This window comes from Anguilla anguilla, chromosome 1 (assembly GCF_013347855.1).
Source record: "Anguilla anguilla isolate fAngAng1 chromosome 1, fAngAng1.pri, whole genome shotgun sequence".
NCBI lineage: Eukaryota > Metazoa > Chordata > Actinopteri > Anguilliformes > Anguillidae > Anguilla > Anguilla anguilla.
The window spans coordinates 65,782,633-65,808,941 of NC_049201.1; the positions used below are offsets into that span (position 1 = coordinate 65,782,633).

The window sequence follows — 26,309 nt, forward strand, 5'->3', positions numbered from 1 at the left end:
TGGCACAAGTGCAAATAAATAGCTGAAGAACAAGAGCACTGTTATTGGGTAGTTATTTAATTAACAGCAAGGGTAGATTACTGGTAAGGAAATGTACTGGTGCTGGTAAATATGTAATGAATGAGAGGCCACAGCAGAGGCATAGTAGAGCATGGTGGGTAGAGTTATACAATAATGGTACAGCACAGCAGTGAGTAGTAGTGGTGTGGTAGCACTGTGGAGTAGGTGAACTTGTCCAGCAGAGGTGTAGGGTAATATTAATGCCCTGCAATTTGTATCTGCTCATTCCAAATGTAACCTAGATTTTAATTATTCTTCCAATTTAATCCACTGCATGTACAGTAGTTTAATACAGTAGTAGTTCAGTACAACAGCAGTTCTGTGCAGTGGTTTAGTACCTGACAGTTCCTTCCCTGACTGAATTTCCTCATTCTGATTATTGATTCACAAGTAATCCATAGTCAGCAAAATCATTGGCTACTCCAATAAGAAAGCAAATAATCTCAATAGAGCTATGAAAAACAGTGGTCATGATTTCTAATACTAAACAAACCTGCAGCAACACATATCCTTCAAGATTCTATTGACACTGCAATGTCTGATCATTAAAAACTTAATGATCACGGATTCTTACTTGGTGACAGACGTAAATGCACACATGCACTCACTATCCATGTGGCTACCCGTGAAAAAAAAGCAAAGCTGCATTTTTCTTGTTGTAAAACATTTAATTGTATTTTTACAAATACTTTTCAAAGTAACTGCAAAAAAAGGCAGTCTGTGACAAATAGGCATACGATCAGTGTAGTGTTAATCACGTGTTCATTTAGTGTCAGACTGGCCTGGCCCGGAAACAACCAGTCACGCACAGCCCAGGTGAACCAGCTAAACCGGTTTGTGTTGCTGGACCAATTAACTTACAGCCGTCTGGTGGTCATTAGACATATTGCAGGACAAAGTACGGCATGACCAGTAATATACAAAAAGTGATTGGCTAACTTTACTGGTTTTGTTTTCTGTTGCCTACAGTTCCACCCTTCTGGCCCCTATAGTGTGAGGTGTTACACGCATTTACTTAACATGGTGCATCACTTGTAATATGTGAACACGAACAGAGCTTTGCAGTTTTACAGGTTATAGCAGTGAAGAAGTCGCCTGGACATGCTCAGTAAACTGAGCTAAATCACACGGTTCATTGTGGGCACCATGTTGCACTTCTACAGATGACCGGCCAAAAATGTATTAAGTCAGCTGTCTATTTTTGACGCCAGGCAATGTGCTCTTGTCCATACTATAATCATGAATTAACATATCATCACTCATCATCATTCGGTTTTCCAGCTGCTAAATTAGGCCAGCTGTATTTTTTTATTAGCTTTTTTCTAAAATAGTGGGCATAACTGGTTTGCACATTTTGCTCCATGTTATTCCAGAAAAACTGAGGGGGATGACCATGTGGAGCGGATGTGTGAAGATGTGTGACAGATCACTGTAGCGCTGATCCTCCTCAAGTGAACTAAACCCAGTCCATGCATTTGTGTTACTTCAAAAGTAGAATGGAAGTACGCACTGTGTTAGAAATATGAAAATGATGCTTGTTTATTGATTTTTGTACAGTGTGAAATAGTTGGCCTGATCTGATAAGCTCACTGTGCTAGAGTTCACTGTGTCCAAAGTTCAAAGCTACTTCCTCTCAGTAGACTGAGTTGATCCTGAAATCACCAATGCCCCTGCTCTCCATTTTAGACCAGAGTCTGTGTCATTTGGACCAGGCACTAATATGTGGAATGCGTAAGACTCCCATGTGTCCCTGCTTTGGAAACCTTTACTATCACAGCATCACAACTAATCGCAGAGAATACAAACAAGACCTGTCCAACTCAGAGGTACCAGGAACTGCAATTTGCATTAAGCCCATTATGTCTTCATACAAACACAGGAACTGAAACACTGCTCTTGTTGTTGCTCCACAAAAAAAAAAAAAAAAATACATCCCATAGAAAAATAAATAAATAAAAAAGTTACTTTAGGTCACATGGCATTATGGTCTTATTAAAGTCCCAATCAGAGCCCAAGCTTCTGGTCTCTCAAGTCAGCTCCTCCCCTTCTGGAACAGCCCCTCCCCCCCATCTGTCCTTCAGCCCAGCTCCTCCCGTGCCTTGCCCTGCTTGCGGGGCATCTTCTTACTGCTGCTGTCCTCCAGCTCTTTGCTCTTGTAGTAGTGCGGGGCCACTTCCAACAGCCAGCCGCTATCAATCTCTATCACCTGCAACAGGGAGACATAGGAGCCACACTAGATCTAAAGCAATGTAAAACACACACACACACACACGCACGCACGCACGCACGCACACAGCAGTCCGACAATGAACCATGAACTGGGTGCACTGACCTGTCTCATGAACTCCTTGGTGGTGAACACCAGCTCGTGGTAAATGAGCCAGCGTGGCTGCTCCTCGAACAGGGAGCTGTTAGGGTGAACGTAAACCGTCTGCTGGTGCTTCACCGTCTTGTAGCCCCCTTTGCTGAGCCTCGCTGTGTGGTAGAAGTACCCCGCAGTTACCGCCTGAGAGAGAGGGAGGCAAGGAGCCAATGCGTTTAACCTTCCCACCAACACAAACCCACGCAACCGCAGCACAAGAGACAGAGATGCAGCATCACATCACAGAGTGAGAGGAGAGATGGAGTCAGGTGTAGCCTGGCACATGTGTGTGGGGTGACTGGTGTATGGATAATGGAGGTAGCAGTAGGGTCAGTTAGAGGTGATGGAGGTAGCTATAGGGTAATTGTTACAGAGGTGATGGAAGCGGGTGTAGGGCGCCAGTTACAGAGTGATGGAGGTGGGTGTAGGGTGACAGTTATAGAGATAATGGAGGTGGGTGTAGAGTGAGGTATAGAGGTAATGGAGATGGGTGTAGAGTGAGGTATAAAGGAGATTGAGGTTGGTGTAGGGTGAATGGTGATGGGGATGGATGTAGGATAGCAGGTTTAACCTGCTTGAGGGTACGGTCACACACACCTTGCGGATGGGCATGCTGTCTCCCTGGCAGCTGCACACCTCCACCTCAATCCTGTCCATCAGCCCCTCCAGCTGCTCCCGCACATCCCGCGCACGCTTCATGGAGCGGAACTGGATGAAGTTCTCATAGCACCACTGAGTGGAGTACCCGCTCTCCACCCACTGAGACAAACACCAATCAGCAAGCAGTTAACAAGAGGCCACCCACTGAGACACACACCAATCAGCATGCAGTTAACACAGGTCCACCCACTGAGACACACACCAATCAGCATGCAGTTAACACAGGTCCACCCACTGAGAGACACAGTAATCAGCAATTATCAGTGGATGAACAGCACCAGTTACACACCACCTACTGTCACCTGGTAGAGATAGAAGCTTAAAAACACAGAGAATCCCTCATACTCTCAAATAGACATAGACAGACACACACACAAACAGCCAACTAAACATTACTTTCATTCCCGATCTTCCCTGTGTCTTATTCTCCCTCTGGTTCTCCCACTTATGTCATGTCCATGATAAAAATTTTCCTTAAAAGTTTCGGATGATTACACACATTTAGGAGACAGTATAATACATGCAGATTAAATGCTATGGTGTGGTACATACCTGAGTATAGACATTCAGCAGGACCATGTGATCTCCTCCAGGTACAACAAAGTTCTGCCTGGCGTTGTCGGCATGGACAACCTTGTCTTTGGGCCGGTAGAAGATGGAGTTATTCACCGACAGCATGGCAGAGATGGTTAATACCTCTTCTGAGCACTTATACCTGAGGGGGAGAGGGACATACTGACATACTTGAAATGCTACAAAGCCATCACATACCAATTACATACACATCATCACAACCCATATCCACATACACACTCCTCATTAAAAGCTCTCCTTCCAATACTGCCGTCAACACAAGCACTCACTGTTCAGAAGCCAGGATCATCTTGCTCAGCATGGGGTCCACAGGTAACTCCGCCATCCTGCGACCAAGCTGTGGAGACAGACAGAACTGTTGACTCTGCTCCTCTCTCCCTCAATCTTCCCCATACAGTTGCAGATCAGTGAAACTCTAATCCCACACAGTCAATCAATGCAAGCAAAACACTAAGTTACGTTTCAGAGCCTGCAATTCACTGGTCAAACAGCAGATGGAATTTTTTAATTATAGTGAAAGGTTTTTCTCCCCACTTTTCAGAGCATTCATCAATTAGTCAAGTTCAGCGAGTGAACTGATGAAGAGTCGGCTGATCAGAGGATCCTGGGAAATGTAGGCAGAGTAAGTACCTTGGTGAGCTCTCCACGGTGATTGAGGGCACCGAGTGCGTAAAGCTGCTCCAGGGCTAGGACAAGGGTCTCATGAGGGGGCGGATCCATGAAGTCAAAATGAATGAGGTCATTAATTCCTAATAGTAAAATGGTAAAAAAAAAATTAGCATAGTTTTTAATGAAATACATTCAACAAATCTACCCAATATATAGGTAACATATTGATCACAATGAATTTTGCATAAACCACATGCCATCAACAAAATGTGCTTTATATGTGCATGTTCAAGGCAGCCTATACAGAAACCATGCTTTTTGGGATGCTTTCATACACAAACAATGGTCCTGATCAGAATGACTGCTATGGCTAACCACAGTGGCTACTGATATAGCAGACTGATCACAATCAACCGTCAATCAGCTTCCGAATGATAGATAAGTTTCATCTTGGTGTGTGAAAGGGTTTTTTGTGCAATTTGGCAGTAAGTTGTAAGGGTACGACAAAAAAAATAATTCAGAGAGCTAGTGACTGACCACTTACAAACCACACTGGTCATGTACAATAAAATAAATATGTGTAAAGTAACACGCTCACTGCCTATATAGACACTCCTAACCAGAGGAAAATAATAGTTTTGCATTGAATATCTGGTTACTTTGGTTAAAAATGATAATGGACACCTGATTTATGTCAATTGATATGGTCTTGTAATCTGGCATTACCTTTAACATGACCAAGAGTATCACTTTCTCGCATTCATTCAATCATTGATTCATCTGCATTAGTTGCATATCCATTGCATTTATTCATAGTATGCCGCACTCGTGATATATTCAAATTAGTTTTATTCTATCTCATGCATTGTCACCCAAGATTAGCACTGGCTCAAATGCAATAATGAAAAGCCCTGATACCCAAAAAATACTTTTACATTCAAAGGAGCAGTTTCTCAAAGCAAGCACAACACATAGCATCAACATTGGCCACAGCTGTTCACTCCAGCCCACGGAAAGCTTCAGGGTGTGCTCAGGTTTTCACTGTTCCTCCAAACGTTATGGATAAATTAATGGACCAATTTATTACACAGCTCACTCGCATCATGGGTTTTTGGGTTTGAACTGGCTGCCAAGTTTCAAGTTAAAACAAAACTGAGCTGTCCTGCGACTCTCCGAGGGCAAGAGTGAAAACATACAGTAACACTGCTTCACAGAGAAACCTTTCCTGCACATTACCCTCAGTCCCCCAGAACCTACTTACATCATGCATTGAAATGCTTCATAATGCACCACAATTGGCTTGACGATACTTTGTTTCTACAATCTAATTCATTACATGATATTATTTATCATGCTATTTACTTCAATTATCTTATATTACTGTAATGTTTTTGTTTTATGAGCTGTGTTAAATTATACAAAAACTAATAATAATAATAATAATACATGACAAGGTGCCACATTACCAAGACTCTTCAGCAGCAGGACCACGTTGCCAAGATTGGTTCTCTGGATCTCAGGCACAGTTGTCTCCTCCATCTCGTTTTTGAAGGCCCAGGCGGTGTAGAGACGGAAGCACTTCCCAGCAGCTACTCTGCCTGCCCGCCCTGCGCGCTGATTCGCCGATGCCTGTCACATGCACAGACAGGTGCAGTTACAAAACAGCTATACACATAACCAAGGCTTCCACACAGGAAAACAACAGGAAAGCCACAAGTGATGACATTAAGTTCCTTTGGAGTCTTTTAAAAAAATGTTTTTTGAGATTACAGCACAAAAATATGTTTAAGTCAAGTCATGACATTTTCATGGAATTAAAGAGGATTCAAAGTAATAATATAATTTAAAAAAAGAATGCTGAGTTGGCTCTGCAGAGTAACAATAACATATGAGAAATATAATTCACTGGATCAGTGCCCAGATGCACTGAACAGCACCCAGATCTGTACTAGATTTTCATTTTTGGTGTAGGATATGTCCTTATGTGAGCAGATGAACAGCAGAAAAATGCAGAGTTTTACCCGTGAGCAGGGCGTGACGATGAGGGACTCCATGCCTGTCCGGGCGTTGTAGCTCTTCTGCTTACAGAACCCAGGGTCAATGACATAGATGATCCCATCAATGGTGAGGGAGGTCTCGGCAATGTTTGTGGCAACCACCACCTAGGAAAAACAAAATGTAGAATGCATCTGAATTGTTAACAAAGTACGTATATGACAGATGCATGGGGAAATAACTACAATTCCCATGAGCCACAGCACATTTTGCCAATGTGTGACAGATAGATAGACCATACCTTCCTGGCCCCTGGAGGAGTTGGATTGAATATCTTGGCTTGCATGTCAGATGGCAGGTTTGCATAGATAGGAAGTACAATCAGCTCTGAGATCTTGGAGCCCAGACGCCTGCACCTCTCCTGCAGGAGCTCACAGCAAGCCTCAATCTCCTCCTACAAAAACACAAGCCACAAGAGACTAAATTAAAGAAGCCAACACAGGACCTCAGTGCCATAGCAGTCTATAGGGCACAGAGTATTACCAGAGACTGTGACAGTGTAAAATACACAGCCTACACCCAGTTACCCCGAGGGGAAGGAGAGCGGAGAAGGAGTGGAGGGCGTGGCGCTTTCCTGACCTGTCCGGTGAGAAAGACCAGCACGTCTCCAGTGGGCTGCGTGACATGGATCTGCAGCACTGACACCACACACGCCTCCAGGTAATCTGCCTCAGGCGCCTGAGAGAGAGAGAAGCATTACTCTTCTTACTGCTGAATTACCACAGCCTGACCTCAGCAAGGAACAGCGAAAATATGACCTTTTCTCATTACCGTCCACTCTCCTGGAAACAGGTCAACACATAACTTGACTTTCTAATAATGAGTGCGGTACTGCAGCGACAATATTTACAGTACTTTACATCTCCGGCAGTGTAGAAGATTTATCTCTGTTCATTAGATACATAAAAGCATGTACACTGTGTTTTGGTATTGGTATAATGCTGCTGAAATATAAAGACTACAGTAATCAATGTAGGATAGAGTAAATGGAAATGAAATACTTAGGTGTATTAAATAGTAAATATTGTACTACCTGTTCATTTATCAGTACACAGGGCCCTACATGTACTTTGGTATAGTGTGTATAAAACACAGCAGTATATGCAAACTACGGGATGAAACAGGATAAAGAGAACACTAAATGTACCTTGGTGTAGAAGATGTCCACAGGGAACCTCCTGCCGGGGATTCTGAAGACGGGCGCGTCGTCAAAGAAGCAGGAGAAGCGCTCCGTGTCCAGGGTGGCGCTGGCCACCAGGACCTTCAGGTCCGACCGGAAGCGGGCGATGTCCTTTATCAGCCCGAACAGGATGTCTGTGTGTAGGGTGCGCTCGTGGGCCTCGTCGATTATAATCACACTGAGACGAAAACACAGCTGCTTAGTGCTACTGGAGACACCATCTATATTATTACAATGTTTCCCTGCAAGAGAATTTACTACTCACCCTTTTCCAATACCACTTATTTTACTGACGTTACTATTCATCTTGCATTCATGAATATGTACAATCTAATACACAATATTACAGGAGATGGTTCTGTTGAGAATCATGGCATTCAGAACACACAAACATTTCAATAAGCCCTTCCATTTGAACAGATTTACTGTCATTTCATACTTCTAATGAGATATAAGGCTGCACGTAATGTGCAGAAACACAGAGAAACAACACGCACCTACATGCAAGCATGCATGCCCATGCAAGACGCAAGCACACACACACACGCACATACTCGCATGCACATACTCGCACAGACACAGACACAAAATGGCGGAATGTGATAATACCTGTAGCTGGCAAGATCTGGTTCAGTGAGAAATTCCCTGAGCAGCATACCGTCTGTCATGTACTTCAACACGGTGCGTTCTGAGGTGCAGTCTTCGAACCTGATCGAGTACCCCACCTGAGAAAGACAAGGGGAGGGAAGCACAATCCTGCATGTGAGGCACTCAAATCACAGCTGCCATTTTCTGTTGGATTTTCCCTCCATTTGAATCAGTTTTCACCACAGAGACCAGCAGAGGGCATCACCTCATTGCCGAGCTTGACGTCCATTTCCTGCGCCACCCTGGCCGCCACTGACATGGCCGCCACCCTCCGCGGCTGAGTGCATCCTATCTTCATCCCTCCCTTTGTGTAACCCTGGGAGAAGGAGCAAGGGAGGTTAACATAGGAAATATAATCTGAAACCGAACAGTGAAGGGTTGAAGAATTTTTGGAAAATAGCCATGGAACAGACAGGCTAGAGAGTGAAAAGTACACAGGTAGACACAGAGACAGAATGACAGGCATGCAGACAGTCTGACACGCAGACGCTGACCTCCTCCACGAGGTACTGGGGGATCTGCGTGGTCTTGCCGGAGCCCGTCTCGCCCTCGATGATGAGGATCTGGTGGTGGTGGATGGCGGACAGCAGGTCCTCTCTGTAGGGGAAGACGGGCAGGCTGCGGCGCACCTCCTGGATGGACTCTCTCTGCTGCTCGGCCTGCGACATGACAGGCTCGCTCTGCTCCTGAGGGACCAATCAACACACAGCTGAGAGGCTAGAGACAGGAGCCACGCCGGGCACTGACATCACAGCAAAGTCATAGCTCGCCCTCCGCCTCCTTACTGCAGTGATCTGGACTGATCAACATAACCAAGCTTCCAGTTGATGCAATACAGACAAACAAGACAATAACAACCCGCCAGTCAGATGCTCACATATCCAGTCTGAAAGAAGCGTGAAATGCCACAGTTACAGACCCTGCAGGAGCTAATTACATGTAAGGGAATGATTACATAGAACAAGAGAGCTTTTCCAGTGTGTAACAGTGCCAAAAACCTCAACACTACTGGGGATTTCCTGCAATGCTGTAGCTGATTATTCTAAAGCAGGAATGGTGGATTCCATTCCTCAAGAGCAACATTTGGGTAAGCAATTTAATATTGTGAACACATGCTGTGCAGTCAAATAAGAAATAACCATTCAAAAATTTGATAACATACATGAATAAAGTAAATTTAAGTATGTGTGCTGTGTGCGGACATACTTGCTTTTTTAAATGAACTGATGAGTACATTCAGGGCTAGAAGACTGCTTTGGACTTTAACACAGTTAGCTGAAGAGAGCTGCGCGCAGTGTGACCAAACCTTGGACATCCGCGTTCCCTTCATGGTGACGGCGCTGACGAAGCTGATCATCTCCTCCTCCTCCAGCACCAGCTGGTACTTCTCCATCTCGGCCTTCATCCCTCGCTCCCTCTCCTCCTTGGCCCCAAAGTGCAGGGCGGCCGCGCTCAGCCTCTCCTCCTCCCAGCGGCCCTGTTCCCCCCCGCCCTCGCGCCCCCCCTCCTCCGGCTCCAGCTCCAGGTCTCGCTGGGGAACCGTCTGAGAGGAGGAGGAAAGGAGCGAGGGACACAGGGAGAAAAGAGAGAAACAGAGAGAGAACACAGCGACAGATAAGCATAACGCCCCCTGCTGCAAAAAACAAACAAGTCATTCTGCGTGTTTCAGGAGAGTCTTCGTTCAGAAGCTCAGGTCTCAGTGTCCGTGTGTGAGCACCTTGCTCCTGCTCTCCTCTGGCATGTAATATCTGTTCTTCCTCTCCTCCTTCTCTTTGGCCCCTGCCTTCTTGTACTCCTTGGCCAGGTCTCGGACCGTGCGCTTGTACTGGAGATCCTGCTTCTCCCTGTCGGTCAGGGGCTGGCTAGAGAAGAGGTACTCATCGTCTGCGATCTCTGCCTCCAGGTCCTCCAGCTTCTCCTGTGCTCGCGTGGACAGGTACTTCTGCCGGGATTCCTTCCTCAGCTCTGGGAGCTGGAGACACAAAGGCAAGTCAGTGGGAGCAATCGCTCTACCAGAACATTGAATTTTTTTAAATTTTTTTTTACAATTGCTCAGTAGATACCAAAATATTATTCATATAGTCAATATACATTTTTATTTTGTATTTGGAAATTCACTCCAAATGACATTCTCTTAAATGTACCCATAATTCTTCCTGCAAATATCTTTCACTATCCACCATAACATACCAACCTAGGTGGAACATACAAAATGTGTACCCTGAAACAGGACTAAAGGTATTTGAAAATGAACCTAAGCGAAGGCGTCTAGCTGGGTGTACCTAGCTGAACATCTCAATGTCAGTGGCCCTCACAAAGCTGATTTATAAATGGTTGGTATGTCCAACACTTTCTCTGGCCTTTCTTCCTCACATTTAACAGACATAGGCTATTTTCATCATAATCAAATCAACTTTGTTCAAATGAGGAAAAAGTTTATCAACAGCACCATTTTTCTCTGGTCCTCCTCAGCCATCTTCAGTCGCTTCTGGGCTTCCTCGTAGGCCTAGTAAACAAGAGGAAAACAGTCAGGAGACAAGCTACATCCCCTCACAAATTTAAAACCTTTGTAGTTTCATTTTCTCAATGTTCAAAAGGGCGGTCTAAAAACACTTGAACAAAACATAATTCGTTAATATGGCTGAAAAGGAAGAGTGAATGCACTGATCTCATTGCAGGGAATTTTGTTAACATATAAGTAACAGCTTCATACATTGCATAAATAATGTTTAATATTTGAATAACTAAATATTTAATAAATATATTCAATATTCACATAATGCACACCCTACTCTATCCTCCTCCGCCCTGTCTTCTCTTCCATCCCCTTTCTGAAGGTTCTCTTTCTGTGCTGTTGTCGCACCTTTTTGTCGTTCCTCTCCAGTATGTGTCTGGTCTTATCCTTGTCCTTCTGTTTCATTCTCTCAGCAAAGGCATCCCTTTCTTCCAGGTCCTGCAGTCGTTCTCTCTCCTCCTTCTCCCATTCCTCCTCCTCTTCTTCTTTCTCCGCATCCTTCTTTTGTTCAGCATCAGGTCTCTTACTGAGGCCAAAGGCAAAGCCCAGTTAATAAAGCACATAAAAACATGTCTGAACACAACCTTTCAACACATTCTACTGAAAATTTTTTGCAAGTTTAAAAAGCATTGCACATGGTCTTTACACTGCCATGCTGCATGGCAGGCATCCATGTTCAGCCGTGTGAACCCATCAGTACAGTCACAAACACCCAGCCCTGCCCCAACAACCCTTTGCTCTCACCTCTTGTTCTTCTCTTCTTCGCTGGAAGATGGACTTTCTTCCCTTTTCTGCCTCAGGTGCTTTCTCTTTTTCCCTCTGTCCTTGTCCTTTTTCTTCTCCTTCACCCGCTCCTTCACTACCTCTTCTTCACTCTCACTGTCCTCCAGCAAGGTATAAGTGCGGTTCTTTCTCTCTATCTCTAGGATTTCTCGCTCTCTCGCCCGGGCTGGTTTCTCCACAGCTTGTTTCCGGGGTATCTGACAGAGAAAGACAGATGAAAGGATATCAGTACATTTATACATAGAAACATAATAGACTGCTAACAGTATGTATATAATCCTGGAACAAACACACTACCTTGTTATATAATTCCTCTGCGAAGGCAACCACTCTCTGGTCTATGTCAATGGTGCCCGTTTCCCGAAGACGAGAAACAAAGTCTTGAGGTCCAGATGACCTGCGTGCTGAGCCAATCATGAACTGGGCCACATACTTGTCACTCAAACCCAGGATGTCATGGAGACGGTCATTTACCCATTGCTCCAGATTTGCCATATTGGTCTAAAGAGAGAGAGAGAGAAAAAACAGTTTACCAAGCCCTTTGTTTGTCATCTGTGAATTTAAAAAAAAACTTTTTTTCCAAACCATATTCACAAATGACACATGACAAGCAGGAGAATACATACAGAATGACTAAGCAGTAATCACGATCAAACTAAATAAATTTAACTACGGTACAATTTAATTTTAAATGACGGGTCATGTGCTGCATATACAGCTATGGACCTATCTACATGCTGCAAGACATACATTTATAGCCACTCCAACAAAAATCGAACGTGGTGTGCAGCTCGCTATCTGCTTGTACTTTTATAAGATACTTCAATTTTATAACATAGCTATATTTCCTGATGACGTTACAAGCTAACCAATTCTTTTAGGGTACTTAAATCGAAACAGGATTCAGAAACTGTGTAGGGTTAGCTATAACTAACCAGCAAGCCATCACCATTGTCTTCAGTGAGGCTGCCCAATGCAGGTACAGGTTTTAGTTAAGATTTGTTTTCACCACAGAGAACTGCAAACATAACCTGTAAAACGAATAATCACTGAGTCCAGTCAGCAAAGACAATTTCACTGTGGAGAGCTACAAACCTGCCAGTAACAAGTCCGCCAATCGGTGCAGGTGGCTAGCGAACAAGGTAGCTAGCTAATGTGGAATTCCGTTAGATTGCCACAATATTATGTTTCCAAGCTAAAAGGAAATTCATATTAGGAATGTTCAATATAAATGAAAAGTAAGATTTAGCTTAGTTGCGGGGTCAGTGGACGAACTGATATATACTTTGCAAGCAAAGTACAAAGCAGTAAAGTTTTTTGGCTAACTAACGTCAGGTTTTACCTTGTTGCTTGTTTCTTGTCGAAACGTGTCCTCCTCCGTATTCTGTAACCTGTACGGTCTAGATGGTAAAACCTAGTTAGCTGTTTACGTTAGCTAGCTAGCTACCTAGCGATAGTTTGCGTACCCATTGTCAAAGGTTCAACACTGGTTGCTAAGAAATTACAAGTATTTTGGATCAAACCGAAAGCATTACAAAAAAGAACTGAACTGTACGTGACCCGGAAGCGGAAAACCTGTACCTCTTTTGGCTAGTATGGAAACTTCATTGGGCCACACACAGAAATGCATTCTGTGCACGGGACTGCTGGTTGAGGTCCGAATTTGACGCCACATATCGCCATGTTCTTCTTCTTCGGTGTTGTTCACCGGCAGCTTGCATCCTTGAAAGTTGCATTACTGCCATCTTTCGGAGTAAGTTAACTCCTACAGCTTATTGCCTGTCACACTTTTATTAACAGTCCCGTTCCCCGAAGGTAGTTGATAAAACATCTCCTCCCCTGCCCACTAGCACCACACTCCAGTACATTCCTCAATCCTGCTCCTGTTATCCCCAATCTTCCCATCTCCTCCATCATATCCTTCCTTTCCGACCTATATTTATTGCAGTTAATGATAACGTGTTCTGAGGTTTCTGGTACCTGACAGATTTCACAAAGACCGGTTGGATGTTTACCTATAAGATGAAGCGTGCTGCGTAAATTGCTGTGTCCTATTCTTAATCTTGATATTACAACCTCCTCTCTTCTGTTTCCTCCCCTCTTTCTTACACTGCCTACTCTATTTTGTATCAGATGTAAATGTCTCCCCCTTCTCTTCTGATCCCAGTGCTGCTGCCATTCTTTATTGATATTTCCCCACACAATGCCCTTTCCCTCTGACTTTGATAACTTGATATATCGTCATGTTTGGAATGACTATCACCTATATGTATTTGTTTATAGAGCTGTATATTTTACTGCTATTACTGTATGTTCTACAGATTAATTTATATAAGTTCATTAAAGAATAAGTGAGATTTTTGAAAATATGCGCTATTCATGTTGAACATTAAATCTGAAATAGCATTCAAATGCTTTAGTCTTGATAGGCCAGGCCTTCTTGTAATAGAAATTGCAAGAAAGAAATTAAGATAATTATTTACATGACATACTTTACAGTTAGTGACTCACTTTGAGCACATTAAATACATATTGAAGGCTATGTAGGTGAGGGCTTGATTTTTCTTTGGTCTATGGTTAGTATTTGAATGGGAAGTCTTCTGTGAAAACTAAGCTGCCGGTGGGATTGGTGACAGTGGGCCAGTAGGGGGCACTCTTCGGTCTGGACCAAATATAAACACAATGCCCCAGCCCACTGTGTGTGAATAAGAACTGGGGAGTGAAAAGATGAGGAAATAGTGTATGATGGAGAAATGGGAAATGGTGGATGTAATAGCAGTCTTTAGTATCTGACATGAGGGAGAATTAAGGGCTAGGAAAGATAAGCAGCAGAGAGGGGAAAAAGCTGTTTGACTTGCACAGAAAGTGCAAGTGGATATGCAGAGACAAAAAGAACAATATGCAATAAAAGAGTAATAGAGAGAAGTGAAGGAATAGACACAGAAATGTGACTGAGTGAAGGTGGATAGTAAATGCGAAGGGATGAGAGAGCTACAAAAGAAAGAGAACTGTGGAAAGGAGGGGAAAAAAGGTATGCTATGAAAGAGAGCTAAATGAGAATGAGGACAGGAAGACCTTTTGTCACTAACATCCTGTCCCCTTGACGTCATATGGGAAGTTGATGTCCCAAAAGCCAGTGCGCAACTTCCTGTCTGCCCATCACTCTCACAATCGCTCTCAGGGACCGATGAGGAAGAAACGTCAGGCACCCGTACAGCAACCTCCACCGCGTCTTCTTCTCAACACAGTTTTTCCTCTGCAAGCGAAAGAGAAAAAACCCAGATACAACATGTAGCGGCATTTCACAGTGGCTGATGATAAAAAGGTCAAGATACAGTGGGAGAAGTTGAGTAAGGAAAGAGGAAGAGACATTCGAGAAAGAATACAACAAATTGTCAGCCTTCTCCTGTTTGTATTGTTTTCTCCCCCTCTGGACATCCTTTCAACTTTTTTTTTACAACTATGAGCCGAATTTATAACCTAAAGACTGTGGCTTCCCGAACATCGCCGTCTGTAGCAGAGGGGAAGCCTGAAGCTCAGTTGCTCAGTTTGAAGATAAGGCAACGAGAACACCACGCACAGACGTACGACTCAGAGCCACAGCAGCCACAAGGTCAACTGCGTAGTCAGATGATCAGGATACAGCTTGAAAAGCAACAGCTGGAAATGAAACTAAATCAACTCTATAGTCAGGAGGCCCACGAAGAACCAACAGCCAAACAACCTGTACAGAAACAGCTTAGACCATTGCAGTTAAAGGAACAGGAATGCAACAGGACACCACAACTGACACACTGCCACCAAAACATACAACAACAAGACCATGATCCACACAAACAGATGGCACAGCCAAAGGATGAGGAAATATGCAACGCACAGGAAAGTGTACAGCCCTTACAACAGCGCTATGCCAACCAAAGAACCCCACTAAAGCTGAACCAACTAAATCAGTCAAATTCTCGCTCATCCTTTACCATCAATCCTAGATCTTGTCCCTCTCCTGAGAAACCTCCAAAGAACCTAGAATGGAGTCTCACTGCTCCACCTCCATCTGCCTCTCTTTCTATCACACCCTCCCAATCCCCCTCTCTTCCCCCTTTCTCTCTCAGGAATTCAGCAGCAGTGCAGGGCAAGAGGGGAAACACCATCACCATTAACCCCAGAAAATCAGGCACAGGTCCGGCTTCACTGATCTCTCCAGGAGTAAAGGAATTATGTCCCTCAGCGTCCAGTGCCACCCCGCATGTCACAGAAGAGAAGGGAAAGAAGAGATATCCAACAGTGGAAGCGATAGAGGTCATTGGGGGTTATCAGATTATGGAGAAATCATGCTTGGCCAAAGGCAGTGGGACTCAAAAAACAGTGAGTACTATTAAAAGTTTAAAAATCTGTGATATACGTTATTGGTATCAGAATGTGAAATTTTATTCAGTTTTTAATGATTTTAGTGTGTTCTTTGATTCATTGCAATGGCCCACAGCATAAACCATACAGCCAATTGCATTTATATGATTTAAATAATTATGCATGTGGTAAAGGAGAATAGATCTATGATAAATTTAAGCTTCTTTATCAGATAATTGCTGATCTGAAGTTTGTTGTCACCGATGCATACAAAGAAATTGACAGGCCACTGTTAATAATGTTTATACCAGCAATCATAAAAAACAGGAAGCACATCAATGGTTTAAGCGCTCCATTATTCTTATTGAGATCTGTTGCAGTTTGTTCTGAGGGTGACGTCAGTAGAAACATGAACATCATTCGTACATCACAGTACAACTGCCTAATTGCAAAGATGACTTACTATCCCCAACTTGCCTGAACTCAACGGCTGCTATATCATATTGCTGCCAGATGCAAGAATGTTTCTTGCAGTGTGTACTGCTACGCCCACAGTGCTGACATTTTTGGCTATAACCTCCCAAATGTGTTTTCTTTCTGTTACACTTTTGTTTAAATGTTTTACATATTTGTGTACCTGTACCACTAGAACCTCAATCTCCTGATCAGAAAGCAATTGCTCCTTTCAGCTGGCATCATCGTCCATTTTCGAGAGAATGCATAACAGACTTGTTGGGCTAATTTTATAGGCATGTGCAGCTGACTGTTGCATTTTCTGCCTTGTCTTCAAGCTGAAGTATACAATTTGCCCTTGGAGTTTGTGACTATGCTATTTTCTGGTGCAGAGCTCATTTCAGAAGCTTGTTTGCTACAAACGCATTTGCATACATTTCTCAGTGAATAAGCTCAAGTAATTGGGGCACAAAAAGAATGTGAAATCTGCCTTTGCAATGGAAGTGAATCTGACCATATGTGCCTTCCTCCAACTCATGTTTGTGCAAGCTAAACTTGTGGTCTACAGCGTGAAAAGAAGCTGCAGCTTGACTTCATGTGCTTTGGCAGAGAGCGAAAGCTAGACTGATAGCAGAGGTAGCAGCAATGCGCATGGCTGATTGAATATGCACAGAAAATCTTCAGTATTAAGCCAACTCTCATAGAGCACATATGAGTCTAATAGGGACCATGAAAGAGTTGATTTAACACAGAACATTTAACATTTTAATTATGAGATAAAGGGAAGAATTGTAAAAATATTACAAATACAGCCATTCTGCAAAAGAGGAAGTTATTATGGCCAGTATACAAAAAGGTTTTGTAAAGATGCGGACATTCTCCTGAGGAGATGTTCCTGAATTGGTTGGCAGTTCTAATTTACACTTGTGGGAGTGTGCCGCTATCTCCATGGTGGGCAGCTGCTTTGACATGTTCCACTGTCGGACTTTACTAGGTTACAGTGAACACTGAAAAAGAGCAGTTATGACTGTACCCTGTAAGTACTTTTTTTTTCAAAAACATTTCACAACACATGATAGACCCCTGATCCACATGAGAGTATAATGTATTCAAACAGTGTGATTTTTCTTTCTTTCAGGTGAAGGTTTCTTTTGATGAGCTACAGCTGGATCGAGTATTTGAGTACCCATCTGAAAGCTCTCTGCTGGACTCCTTCCCCTCTCCCCCTCTGCAAGGCCCTGAGACAGAGGAGGGGAAAGAAGCAGAGGAGGAGGAGGACGAAGAAGACAGGGAAGAGAAAGGAGTATTTTTGTTGAGAAGCAGCAGACCTGCCATGGCTGGAGTAGGCAGAGTGCTGACAGTGGGTATGTTTCCCTGAATTTACAGAAACATGACATCATCCTACACCTACAGTACCACTTAATCTATAATCTGTGCAACCCTATGTCAAATACACACTGCAAACCCATTGTTTAAACATTTTCACACTGTTGTCTTGATACAAAACCCTTTTTGCTATATGTTCATAATAGTGACAGTAATATTATTATAGCTTAGTAAAATGTTGTGTTCTACAATGCACATAGTTGTTACATCATGATAAAAAATATTTTTATATTAAAAATATTATATTATTCATATAATTGATATCATCATTTGTGAAATATAAATACAAAATTAATTAAATACAAAATTAACTCAGTATCTCAGTCATTGTGCCAGTCATCTAATAAATTTTCCTTTGTTTTTTTTTTTTTATACAGATGAATCATGCCACCAATAGAAGCCAAAGGACATTTGTTTTCAAATAATCATATTCTTAAAGATATGTGGTTCAAATAATTGGTATACATTTACAGTGTTTACATAGCTAGATTTAAATTTGCCGTATTAAAAAATACCTTGGTGTTCACTTTCATGTTAATAATGAAGGAATTTAAATGCACATTTTTACACGTATGTCCTGTAAATGCTTGAAAATGAAGTTAGCTGAATAGCTACACAAATACTTAAAATGTTCATGTTTACAATTTATCGTAAAGGTGATTACATTCATTTTTATTCTTTAACAAAAGTAAACCATACCACAACTCTTGATTTTATTCTGTGATTTCTAAAGCAATAAAGCAGGCTTCATTGAATTTCTAAATACCTTACTGCCTTTTAAACATCAGGGACAGCAGATTAAAACTAGCCTTTCAGGCTAACTCTGGCTCATTTACAGATTGACTGTTGATTGGTGTGCATTGTCCCGGAAAAATAAACCAATAAAATAAAAAATATTGCCATCCATGTGTTGCTCCCATTGTTGCTCCCATTTCAATGTAGGTGTGTGAAACAGCATGTGAAAAAGATACAGATGAAGACATGCAGCATTTTTCATGAATGAGTGTATCATATCATGCACTCCTTGCTGTGTGTGTGTGTATGTGTGTTCTTGTGTGTGTGCATGGTCTGGGTGTGGCTACTTCTGTTCAAACACACCAAGACTACACATGCCTAATTTGCCAACAATATATGCAATGTATTTCACAAACACACCATTTAGCTTTAACAGAACAGAACTCATAATAAGTTCAGAAGTGAAAGTCATCATCATCGACATCAGCAAACATCGACACACAAGCAACTTCATAATTTACCGTGAAGTGAGTTCTGGTAATGTCCAAATCGATAAGGAAAGTTGCTTCTTAACACACAGGCAAGCTTTTAGAAAGCAAATAGCCAACTATACAGACCAACCTAGTGTGTACTTATTATTATGCCTGTGATCAGGTGGCTGATTCTTTTCCATTAACCACTTGGAGCATCCAGAAGTCGATACTATGTCAACACAGCAAGCAAAATTAGCTGAACGCATTTAACACTGAACTAACTTTAAAAGTCATCACGTTGATGTTCAGGCCTACAATTAACTTCTTCTCAGAAAATAAAAACTTTCAAGGACAGGTGACGGTTTAAAATGGTGTATGATTTGATTTATTGTTTATAAAAAATAATGCCTCATATTCAAAATTACTTCCAGAACAGATTTTTGTTTATTTTATTTTATCTTTTCCACTCGAAGGTTCTCGAATTGCTTCGTTCTTTTGGCACGCACTAGAGGACTGAATTTCGCGTGTACAAACCTGAAACGTAGCTGCTACTGTAGCAGCACTGTACAAAAGGTTATTGACCGCGTTACGTTTGTGATGCGTTACATTTATACCGACTATCCATACTTTTGTGAATTAGCATCGCAATAATGTCCGTGGACTCAAATCTCCTCATGAATAACCGCAAAACCTCTATTGACTAACTCTTCTGAGTGGTGGCTGAGGGACTGTTTCAAAGTCAAGCATTCCTGTCCGAGTGAAATCACGAATAATGGTGCAACCTATCTACTTTTCCAGATATCTGGTCTCATTCCCTTATTCTGCTCATTCCCAGAGCCCATAGTACCAAACAGTATCTGTTATATTTAGCTCTTATCTCTTGAACTTGCATATACTAACGGTAAGATAATATACACTTATTTATTTTATTCAATAGTACAAATGATTGGTGTCTTACACCTCTGCAGACACTCATGCATCTTTATCTATACTCTAAAGATTATCTTTATATGTCATTTTCTGTTTTCACTACCTGACTAACAATAATATTGTTTAACTATATAAAATATAAATATAAAATATAAAATTATAACTACTTTTAACAAAAACATGAAAACAACACAGCAGTTTGCTTATTGAGGAAAGTAGCTAAGCATTAATGTCCTGACAAATAAATATTTATCACACCGTTTAGCAAGACTTCAAAAAAACGAACAAAATCATGCTGATATTGTTACAATGTTTTTTGCACTTTCAGTCAGTCATGCACGTTAACATTATCACCCCAGAAAGATCCAGATCCGCTCCAGATTCCCCAGCATTATCCATCAAGAAATTTATTTATACACACAATTAAAAAGTACGAACATCGATTGTATTATATACATATATATGCAATGAATGATATTTCACATGATTTTGTGCGCAAATATCCTATTAAAATGTATTCACGTTTTCACTAAAATCTACATTTTGTTAAAAGCTACACTATAAGAAACCTCAGGAAAAGTCAAAGCCGACAACATATAAACAGAGTAGAAGGAAGTGGCATTTCTTTTAAGAGGCAGAGACAACATAGCCTACTTGAAACAGAATAGCGGACGCGTCGCGCGTGCATGCATTGCGTTATTTCTGGGATGGAGACAGTGCTTGGAAACAAAACTGCCTTTTGAATCGGTTTCTTTTCTCATGTAGCCTATTAACTTTTGCTGGATACTTAACAAAAAAAATCATTTGTATATCACTATATCTTCCGTGCAGTTGATGGTATGATGTCAGTGTTCAGTTTCCGTGGCACCAGAAGGAGCGGAGCTTCTGGGTTCATCTGCATGCTCCTTAGTGTTTCTTTTGCAGTCTACGTTGTCGGGTACAAGCCCGTCATTATAGTCCACGGACTATTCGACAGCCCCAAAGAGTTGGTAAACTTGAGCCGCTTTATCAGTAAGGTGAGTGAATTAGATCATTAATTAATAATTAATAATTAATTAATTGTAATATGTGAGGTTTGAAAAAATCGCTTTCACTGGCCTGTTTCTGTGAAACCTGAAAGCATAGTTTATTTTAGTGGAAAGGTTCACTTGCATCAAAATACGCATGTAGTATTAAAAATGTTGTTGTTGTTGTTATTATTATTATTATTATTATTATTATTATTATTATTATTATTATTAACTTTAGCTCTACATTTACAAGTAATCCGAACTACAACTTGTCGAACTTTCCAATGGAAACTTGTTAATTAAGCTTGTGTTAAGATTAAGAATACCTGGGTTTGGTATAGTTTCAGAGTGACTTTTCACCCAACCCCCTCCACCCATAGCATGTATCGCCAGAACTTCTCTTTCAGTGAAAAGTGAAATTAATTGTTCAGTGAGAAGCACCGGTTCCTGTTTTTAGCGTCAAAACAGTTCTTTCTTATCACAATGGCACAGAGTCTAATAATATAAGTCTGTAAAACTGGTATGATGTGAAACTGAAGTGAAAGGGGCCTGTTGCACGATCTGCAGTTTCACTGCAATGTCACTAGAGTAAGAGAGGATTACACAGGGTTGTGGATTCTGAATCTAATTTGGGGATGAGAAAAATGGTAAAAATCATGTCAAAAAGAATATTCCTACATTTAATCCATAGTTAAATCAGTGCCCTCTCCCACATAATACATTTTTTTACTTGTTTATAGGGATGCCAAAGAGCTTCAGAATGGATGCAGAGAAAGAGAGTTTGATGCAGTCTAGTGCTTATTTACCACTATGGTTATTTACCATTCAATGTTAAAAATACTATGATGTACAGTACTGATGCCATTCAAAATGCTAAATATGACATATTATGAATGTATTTTGTACTATAGCCATAGGCCTTCATACAATTGCAGAAAAATGTACTGTTCTCTGCTGTTATCTCAGCTCTCACTAACCTCCACCTCTCAGTCACATCCAGGTACAAATGTGACAGTGATTGACCTGTTTGACTACAAAGCCAGCCTAAAGCCAATGTGGAAGCAAGTGCAGGGCTTCACACAGGTGGTCCGCTCCATCCTGCAAAACGCTGTGGATGGTGTCCACCTCATCTGCTTTTCCCAAGGTCTTTACTGCATGCATGTCTGTTTTTAATAAGAGTATTACAGCAAAATAGTGGGTCCTCTCTGCATTTACTTCCTCTCTTGTTCTTTTGTCCGTTTTCAATGTCACTATGTAAAACATCTGTTGCGGTATCTTCACAGAAATAATTTTCACTTCTCCCCTCAGCTTCTCGATGTTCTGTTGTTTGCTGAAATTTAACATGTTGTCCTCACTTCTCTTAAATTCAAGTTAATTGATATGGTCTCTCTTGCTCTCTCTCTGTCTCTCTCTCAATCTCTCTCTTAATCTCTGCACCACTTTTTCTAACTCAGGTGGATTGGTGTGTAGAGGAATTGTCTCCACTCTTCCGGACCACAATATTCACTCATTTATTTCGCTGTCTTCCCCACAGGGGGGCCAATATGGAGGTCAGTATTAAGCATTCACTTCAATAATAACAATAAAATGACATGGCAATCGCATTGATAGTCAATACTGACATCATTGCAGGTTGTATTTGTTTGACTTTTTACATGTTTTATACTCACTGCTTCTCCTCATTTCCCTCTTTGGCACCAGAGGAGTGGTTGGAACATTACAGTGAAATAAAGTGTAATTTTTTGCATTGCCTCAAATGTTTCTTAAGCCCCAGAGCTACATTTGTTCTTTAATACAGTTAAATGTTTACGTATGTTTTGCCCTCTCCTCACACAGATAAGTATTTTTTGTTACATTACTCTGCTGTCCAATAGCATAGATGTTAAACTCACAGGTAAGTTATTTTCACATTAGGCTGGGCTTTCACACTAGATTGCTTTCACATACACTACCATTCAAATGTTTGGAATCACTTTTAGTGAAGCCATTGCTCCAGCATATTGAGAACACACTGTGTTACCTCATTCTTAAGTATTCATGCTACTAGAGAAAGCACTTCCATTATATTAAGCACTGCTGGAAACAATTGTGCTGTTTAATTAAGCTACAAAATATATTTAGTTCAGTTGCTAGTACACTGGCATTTATAATTTGAATTTTGGTTTTAAAACTTGTCAAAAAGAAATAGCTTTCTCCAGAAACTCATCAGTCAATTGTTATTTTGAGAGATGAAGGCTATTTTGTGCGTGAGATTGCGTGAGATTTTATACAAAAGTGTGCACTACTGTTTGGAAAGAAGAGAGCAAACTGGATCTAACCAGGACAGAAAGAGCAGTGGAAGGCCCAGATGCGTGACTGTGCAAGAGGACATGTACATCAGAGTCTCTGGTTTGAGAAACAGACACCTCACAGGTCTTCAGCTGGCAGTTTCATTGAATAGTACTCGCCAAACATCAGCATCATCTGCTACAGTGAAGAGACAACTCTGGGTTGTAGTAATAATACTAATAGTAACCTTGAGTGTACTTTTTGATCAATTAATGATACCTTTGTGAACAAAAGTTAACTTAAGTATCAATTTCTTTCTAAAACATAAACAGTGATTTCAAACTTTTGAACGGTAGTGTATGTTGGGTCAAATTCACTTGTGATGAATTGTAATTTTACACAAGATGTCTCATTTCCATGTTCATCACAGACACAGAATATCTGAAATATGCTTTCCCAAAGTTCCTAAAGAGACAGGTTTATAAAATCTGCTACCGCTCCGTGGGACAAAAGCTGTCCATCTGCAACTACTGGAAGGGTGAGAATGGACTATCCTTTGCATTCCTTTGAGTCAGGGTATGTAATCCTGTCATTTGAGGGTTTCTTTCCTGTATAGGGTAAAGGGCTGGAACAGCAACACCAATATTCTTGTTAATGCGTTTTTGAATCACTTTGCTGTGAATACAGATGAGGTTTTCTCTAATTCTCTTCCAGACCCCCACCACATAGACCAGTATGTGAAAGGCAATGATTATCTTGCATTGCTGAACAGTGAGAGGCTTAACCCCAGTGCAGCAGGTAATAAACTCTTGGTGGTTTTAACTTCATCAGCCAAAGGCTCAACCTATAAGTTAGTTTTTAAACTGTACAGGACTAGTTGGTACATTATAAATTCAAAATGGCCATGAACTTTAAAAAAAAAAAAAGAAAAGAAATTATATATATATATATATATATATATATATATATATTTTTTTTTTTATTTTTTTTTTTTTAAAAATTATTATTAAAGGACCAGCTGCCATTTTTCACAGTCATATTTCGACTTTGTTCTATCTTTAATGTGTGTCACAGGTGTAAATTGTGTTTTAAAACAGTGATAAACACCTCATTATCGATCATTATCAAAGTTAGTGTCAGTATCAATTTACATTTGGTCACATTTCTGTAAATAAACAAACGCAGCAATGACTGAGTAGTGAGTCTGCATGTTCATGATATACCTCTATTTTTGTTAGTTTGGAAGACGAACTTCCTGCGCATTAAGAAATTGGTGTTGATCGGAGGACCAGATGATGGTGTCATCACTCCTTGGCAGTCCAGGTCTGTAAGCACTCACTCCCTCTCTTTTTTCCTTTTTCTGCTGTTTTTTTCTGACACCTCTGCTCTCCCTTTATTGTCTACGATCTCATTTGTTGATAACTAAGTCAGCGTTTCCCAACCTTTTTCCTTCCACGGCACACACTCCAAATTTACAGAATCTCATGGCACACCACGTCGACAGAAAAAAACCGAGAGCGACGTACTGACGTTGATGTGACGTGCCAACAGTAGGCCTAAATGTTCTTTTGGGGGTTTAATTAAGCGATACGCATTTTAATGACATTTATTTTGGCTTTTATGAATGGGATTTGTTCATTTAAGTTTTTTTAATTAATCTGAACATTAAAAGGATTCAAGGATTTTTCACACAGCACACCTGGCCTTGCCAAACGGCACACCGGTTGGGAAACGCTGAACTAAGTCTCCTTCCAGCCCTCCCTGCATTTCTGAGGCTTTTTGTCTCTGTGTGACCCACTTGGTGCTGAGCTCATACTCATGCTGCCTTTCTCTCTCAACAGCTATTTTGGCTTTTATGATGAAAATGAAGAAGTTGTTGAGATGAAGGACCAGGATGTGAGTCAAATGTTGTTAATTTTTATTATTATTATGATGATGATGACTATTAGTATTATAATATATTTAGGGAAATTACTGACATTTCTTTTTTTCATATAACAGGTGTATGTGAAGGATGTGTTTGGGCTGAAGACACTGGATGCCAGAGGAGACTTGGTTGTGTGTGTGTTTCCCGGAGTGAAGCATACCAGTTGGCACTCCAATGAAGCAGTGTACAATGACTGCATCGATAAGTGGCTCACATAAAGCGTGATCATTGTGACAACAAAATAAAACATGTTCTGCACATATTACTGCTGAGTGATGCAAATGCATACACAAAACATGTTCTGTTCACGTTTCTTTGTTTCTGATATAATAGTTAAGCATGGTAGAAATATAGTACATTAAAGGACTTGATAAACAACTGTTCTTAACAAATGGCAATTTAAAGTAAAGTTAAAGGACACAAATTATAGTCAGATGCTGGAATGAGAGCACATTCTGTTTTTTTCCTATATAGATCTATAGTTTCATGGTTTTGAGAAAACGGGACATTTGTGCATTCGAAAATGTGATCCTACTGTGGTTTCTGATGTTTGTTTTTAAGACATTTTGCTAACTTTTACATCTTGTGGTAAATTACAGGGGTGCAAATGGAATGAAAAATGTTGCAACAGAATATTTGTACTGTATTTAGCTTTTCTGTTCTGTAATGATGGGCTAACAATTTCTCTTCCAAATAAAGTTCCTGTATTTGGGAGTCTATCATGCAACTAAAAACAAAATGACTTCTAGCTTTACTGTATGGGCCATGTAGGCCTGGACACAAATATAATTAACTTCATTGATAAACAACCATGACATTCTAGTCCATGTGTCCAAGTATTTTCATGTAATTACATTGTTTTGCCTCCCTTTGAGGAAAAAAATTGTGTATTGTACTTCATGCTTTTTGTGACAAATTTATTAAGTTGTGATGCAGGGCTGAGGGTGGCCACTGATCATGTGGTGAACAGACAGAAAAACCTAAATGTTTGCTGTCTGTCTTTTATTGCCCAAAAATGACAACCCAACAGAATTCTCAACCAAACAAGGAAAAAGGCCAATCTGGCAACCAAACACCTCCTAGGCAAAGTAATAACAAAACCGATGATTGGTTAATAAGACACAGCTAGAGGGCCCGCTGCATCAGCTGGTGGCGGGGGCCACTCATCCAGGGACAGGGCGGCAGAGCAGTGGCCTCTGGCGGCACCCTCGGACTGGGTGGCAAAGCTGCGACTTTTGGCAGGTCTGCTGGTAGGGCACAGTCCCCATGGTGGCGAGGATCCCCACACCACTTGCACCACAAAGACTCATCGTGCTC

General features: G+C 41.2%; 3 protein-coding genes across 4 annotated transcripts; 2 read left to right on the forward strand and 1 right to left on the reverse strand.

Annotated features, from left to right (window-relative positions):
- Positions 1 to 1,328: 1,328 nt before the first annotated feature.
- dhx16 (DEAH (Asp-Glu-Ala-His) box polypeptide 16) lies at positions 1,329 to 13,052 on the reverse strand. 2 transcript variants are annotated; one of them, XM_035436131.1, is made up of 22 exons: positions 12,809 to 13,052; positions 12,562 to 12,661; positions 11,764 to 11,967; positions 11,428 to 11,663; positions 11,032 to 11,209; positions 10,618 to 10,674; positions 9,886 to 10,140; positions 9,475 to 9,711; positions 8,663 to 8,854; positions 8,374 to 8,484; positions 8,130 to 8,245; positions 7,488 to 7,698; positions 6,920 to 7,018; positions 6,582 to 6,734; positions 6,307 to 6,447; positions 5,752 to 5,914; positions 4,307 to 4,425; positions 3,946 to 4,013; positions 3,635 to 3,797; positions 3,020 to 3,181; positions 2,393 to 2,566; positions 1,329 to 2,266 (listed from the first exon to the last, which is right to left on the reverse strand). In XM_035436131.1, exons 3-22 carry the CDS (start codon positions 11,959 to 11,961, stop codon positions 2,138 to 2,140), a joined length of 3,162 nt encoding a protein of 1,053 aa, XP_035292022.1. In that variant the 5' UTR covers positions 11,962 to 11,967; positions 12,562 to 12,661; positions 12,809 to 13,052; the 3' UTR covers positions 1,329 to 2,137. The 2 variants fall into 2 exon arrangements, with proteins under 2 accessions (XP_035292022.1, XP_035292015.1); XM_035436124.1 differs by lacking the exon at positions 12,562 to 12,661.
- A 1,561-nt stretch (positions 13,053 to 14,613) lies between these two features.
- Positions 14,614 to 18,551, forward strand: LOC118220046 (phostensin-like). Its single transcript, XM_035403678.1, has 3 exons — positions 14,614 to 15,828; positions 17,402 to 17,627; positions 18,027 to 18,551. The coding sequence occupies exons 1-3, from the start codon at positions 14,929 to 14,931 to the stop codon at positions 18,044 to 18,046; spliced, it is 1,146 nt and encodes a 381-aa protein (XP_035259569.1). The 5' UTR covers positions 14,614 to 14,928; the 3' UTR covers positions 18,047 to 18,551.
- Positions 18,552 to 20,417: 1,866 nt separating this feature from the next.
- Positions 20,418 to 25,727, forward strand: LOC118233828 (lysosomal thioesterase PPT2-A-like). Its single transcript, XM_035429875.1, has 8 exons — positions 20,418 to 20,803; positions 21,788 to 21,941; positions 22,252 to 22,347; positions 23,496 to 23,603; positions 23,780 to 23,863; positions 24,304 to 24,388; positions 24,907 to 24,961; positions 25,067 to 25,727. Exons 1-8 carry the CDS (start codon positions 20,627 to 20,629, stop codon positions 25,208 to 25,210), a joined length of 903 nt encoding a protein of 300 aa, XP_035285766.1. The 5' UTR covers positions 20,418 to 20,626; the 3' UTR covers positions 25,211 to 25,727.
- Positions 25,728 to 26,309: the final 582 nt, after the last annotated feature.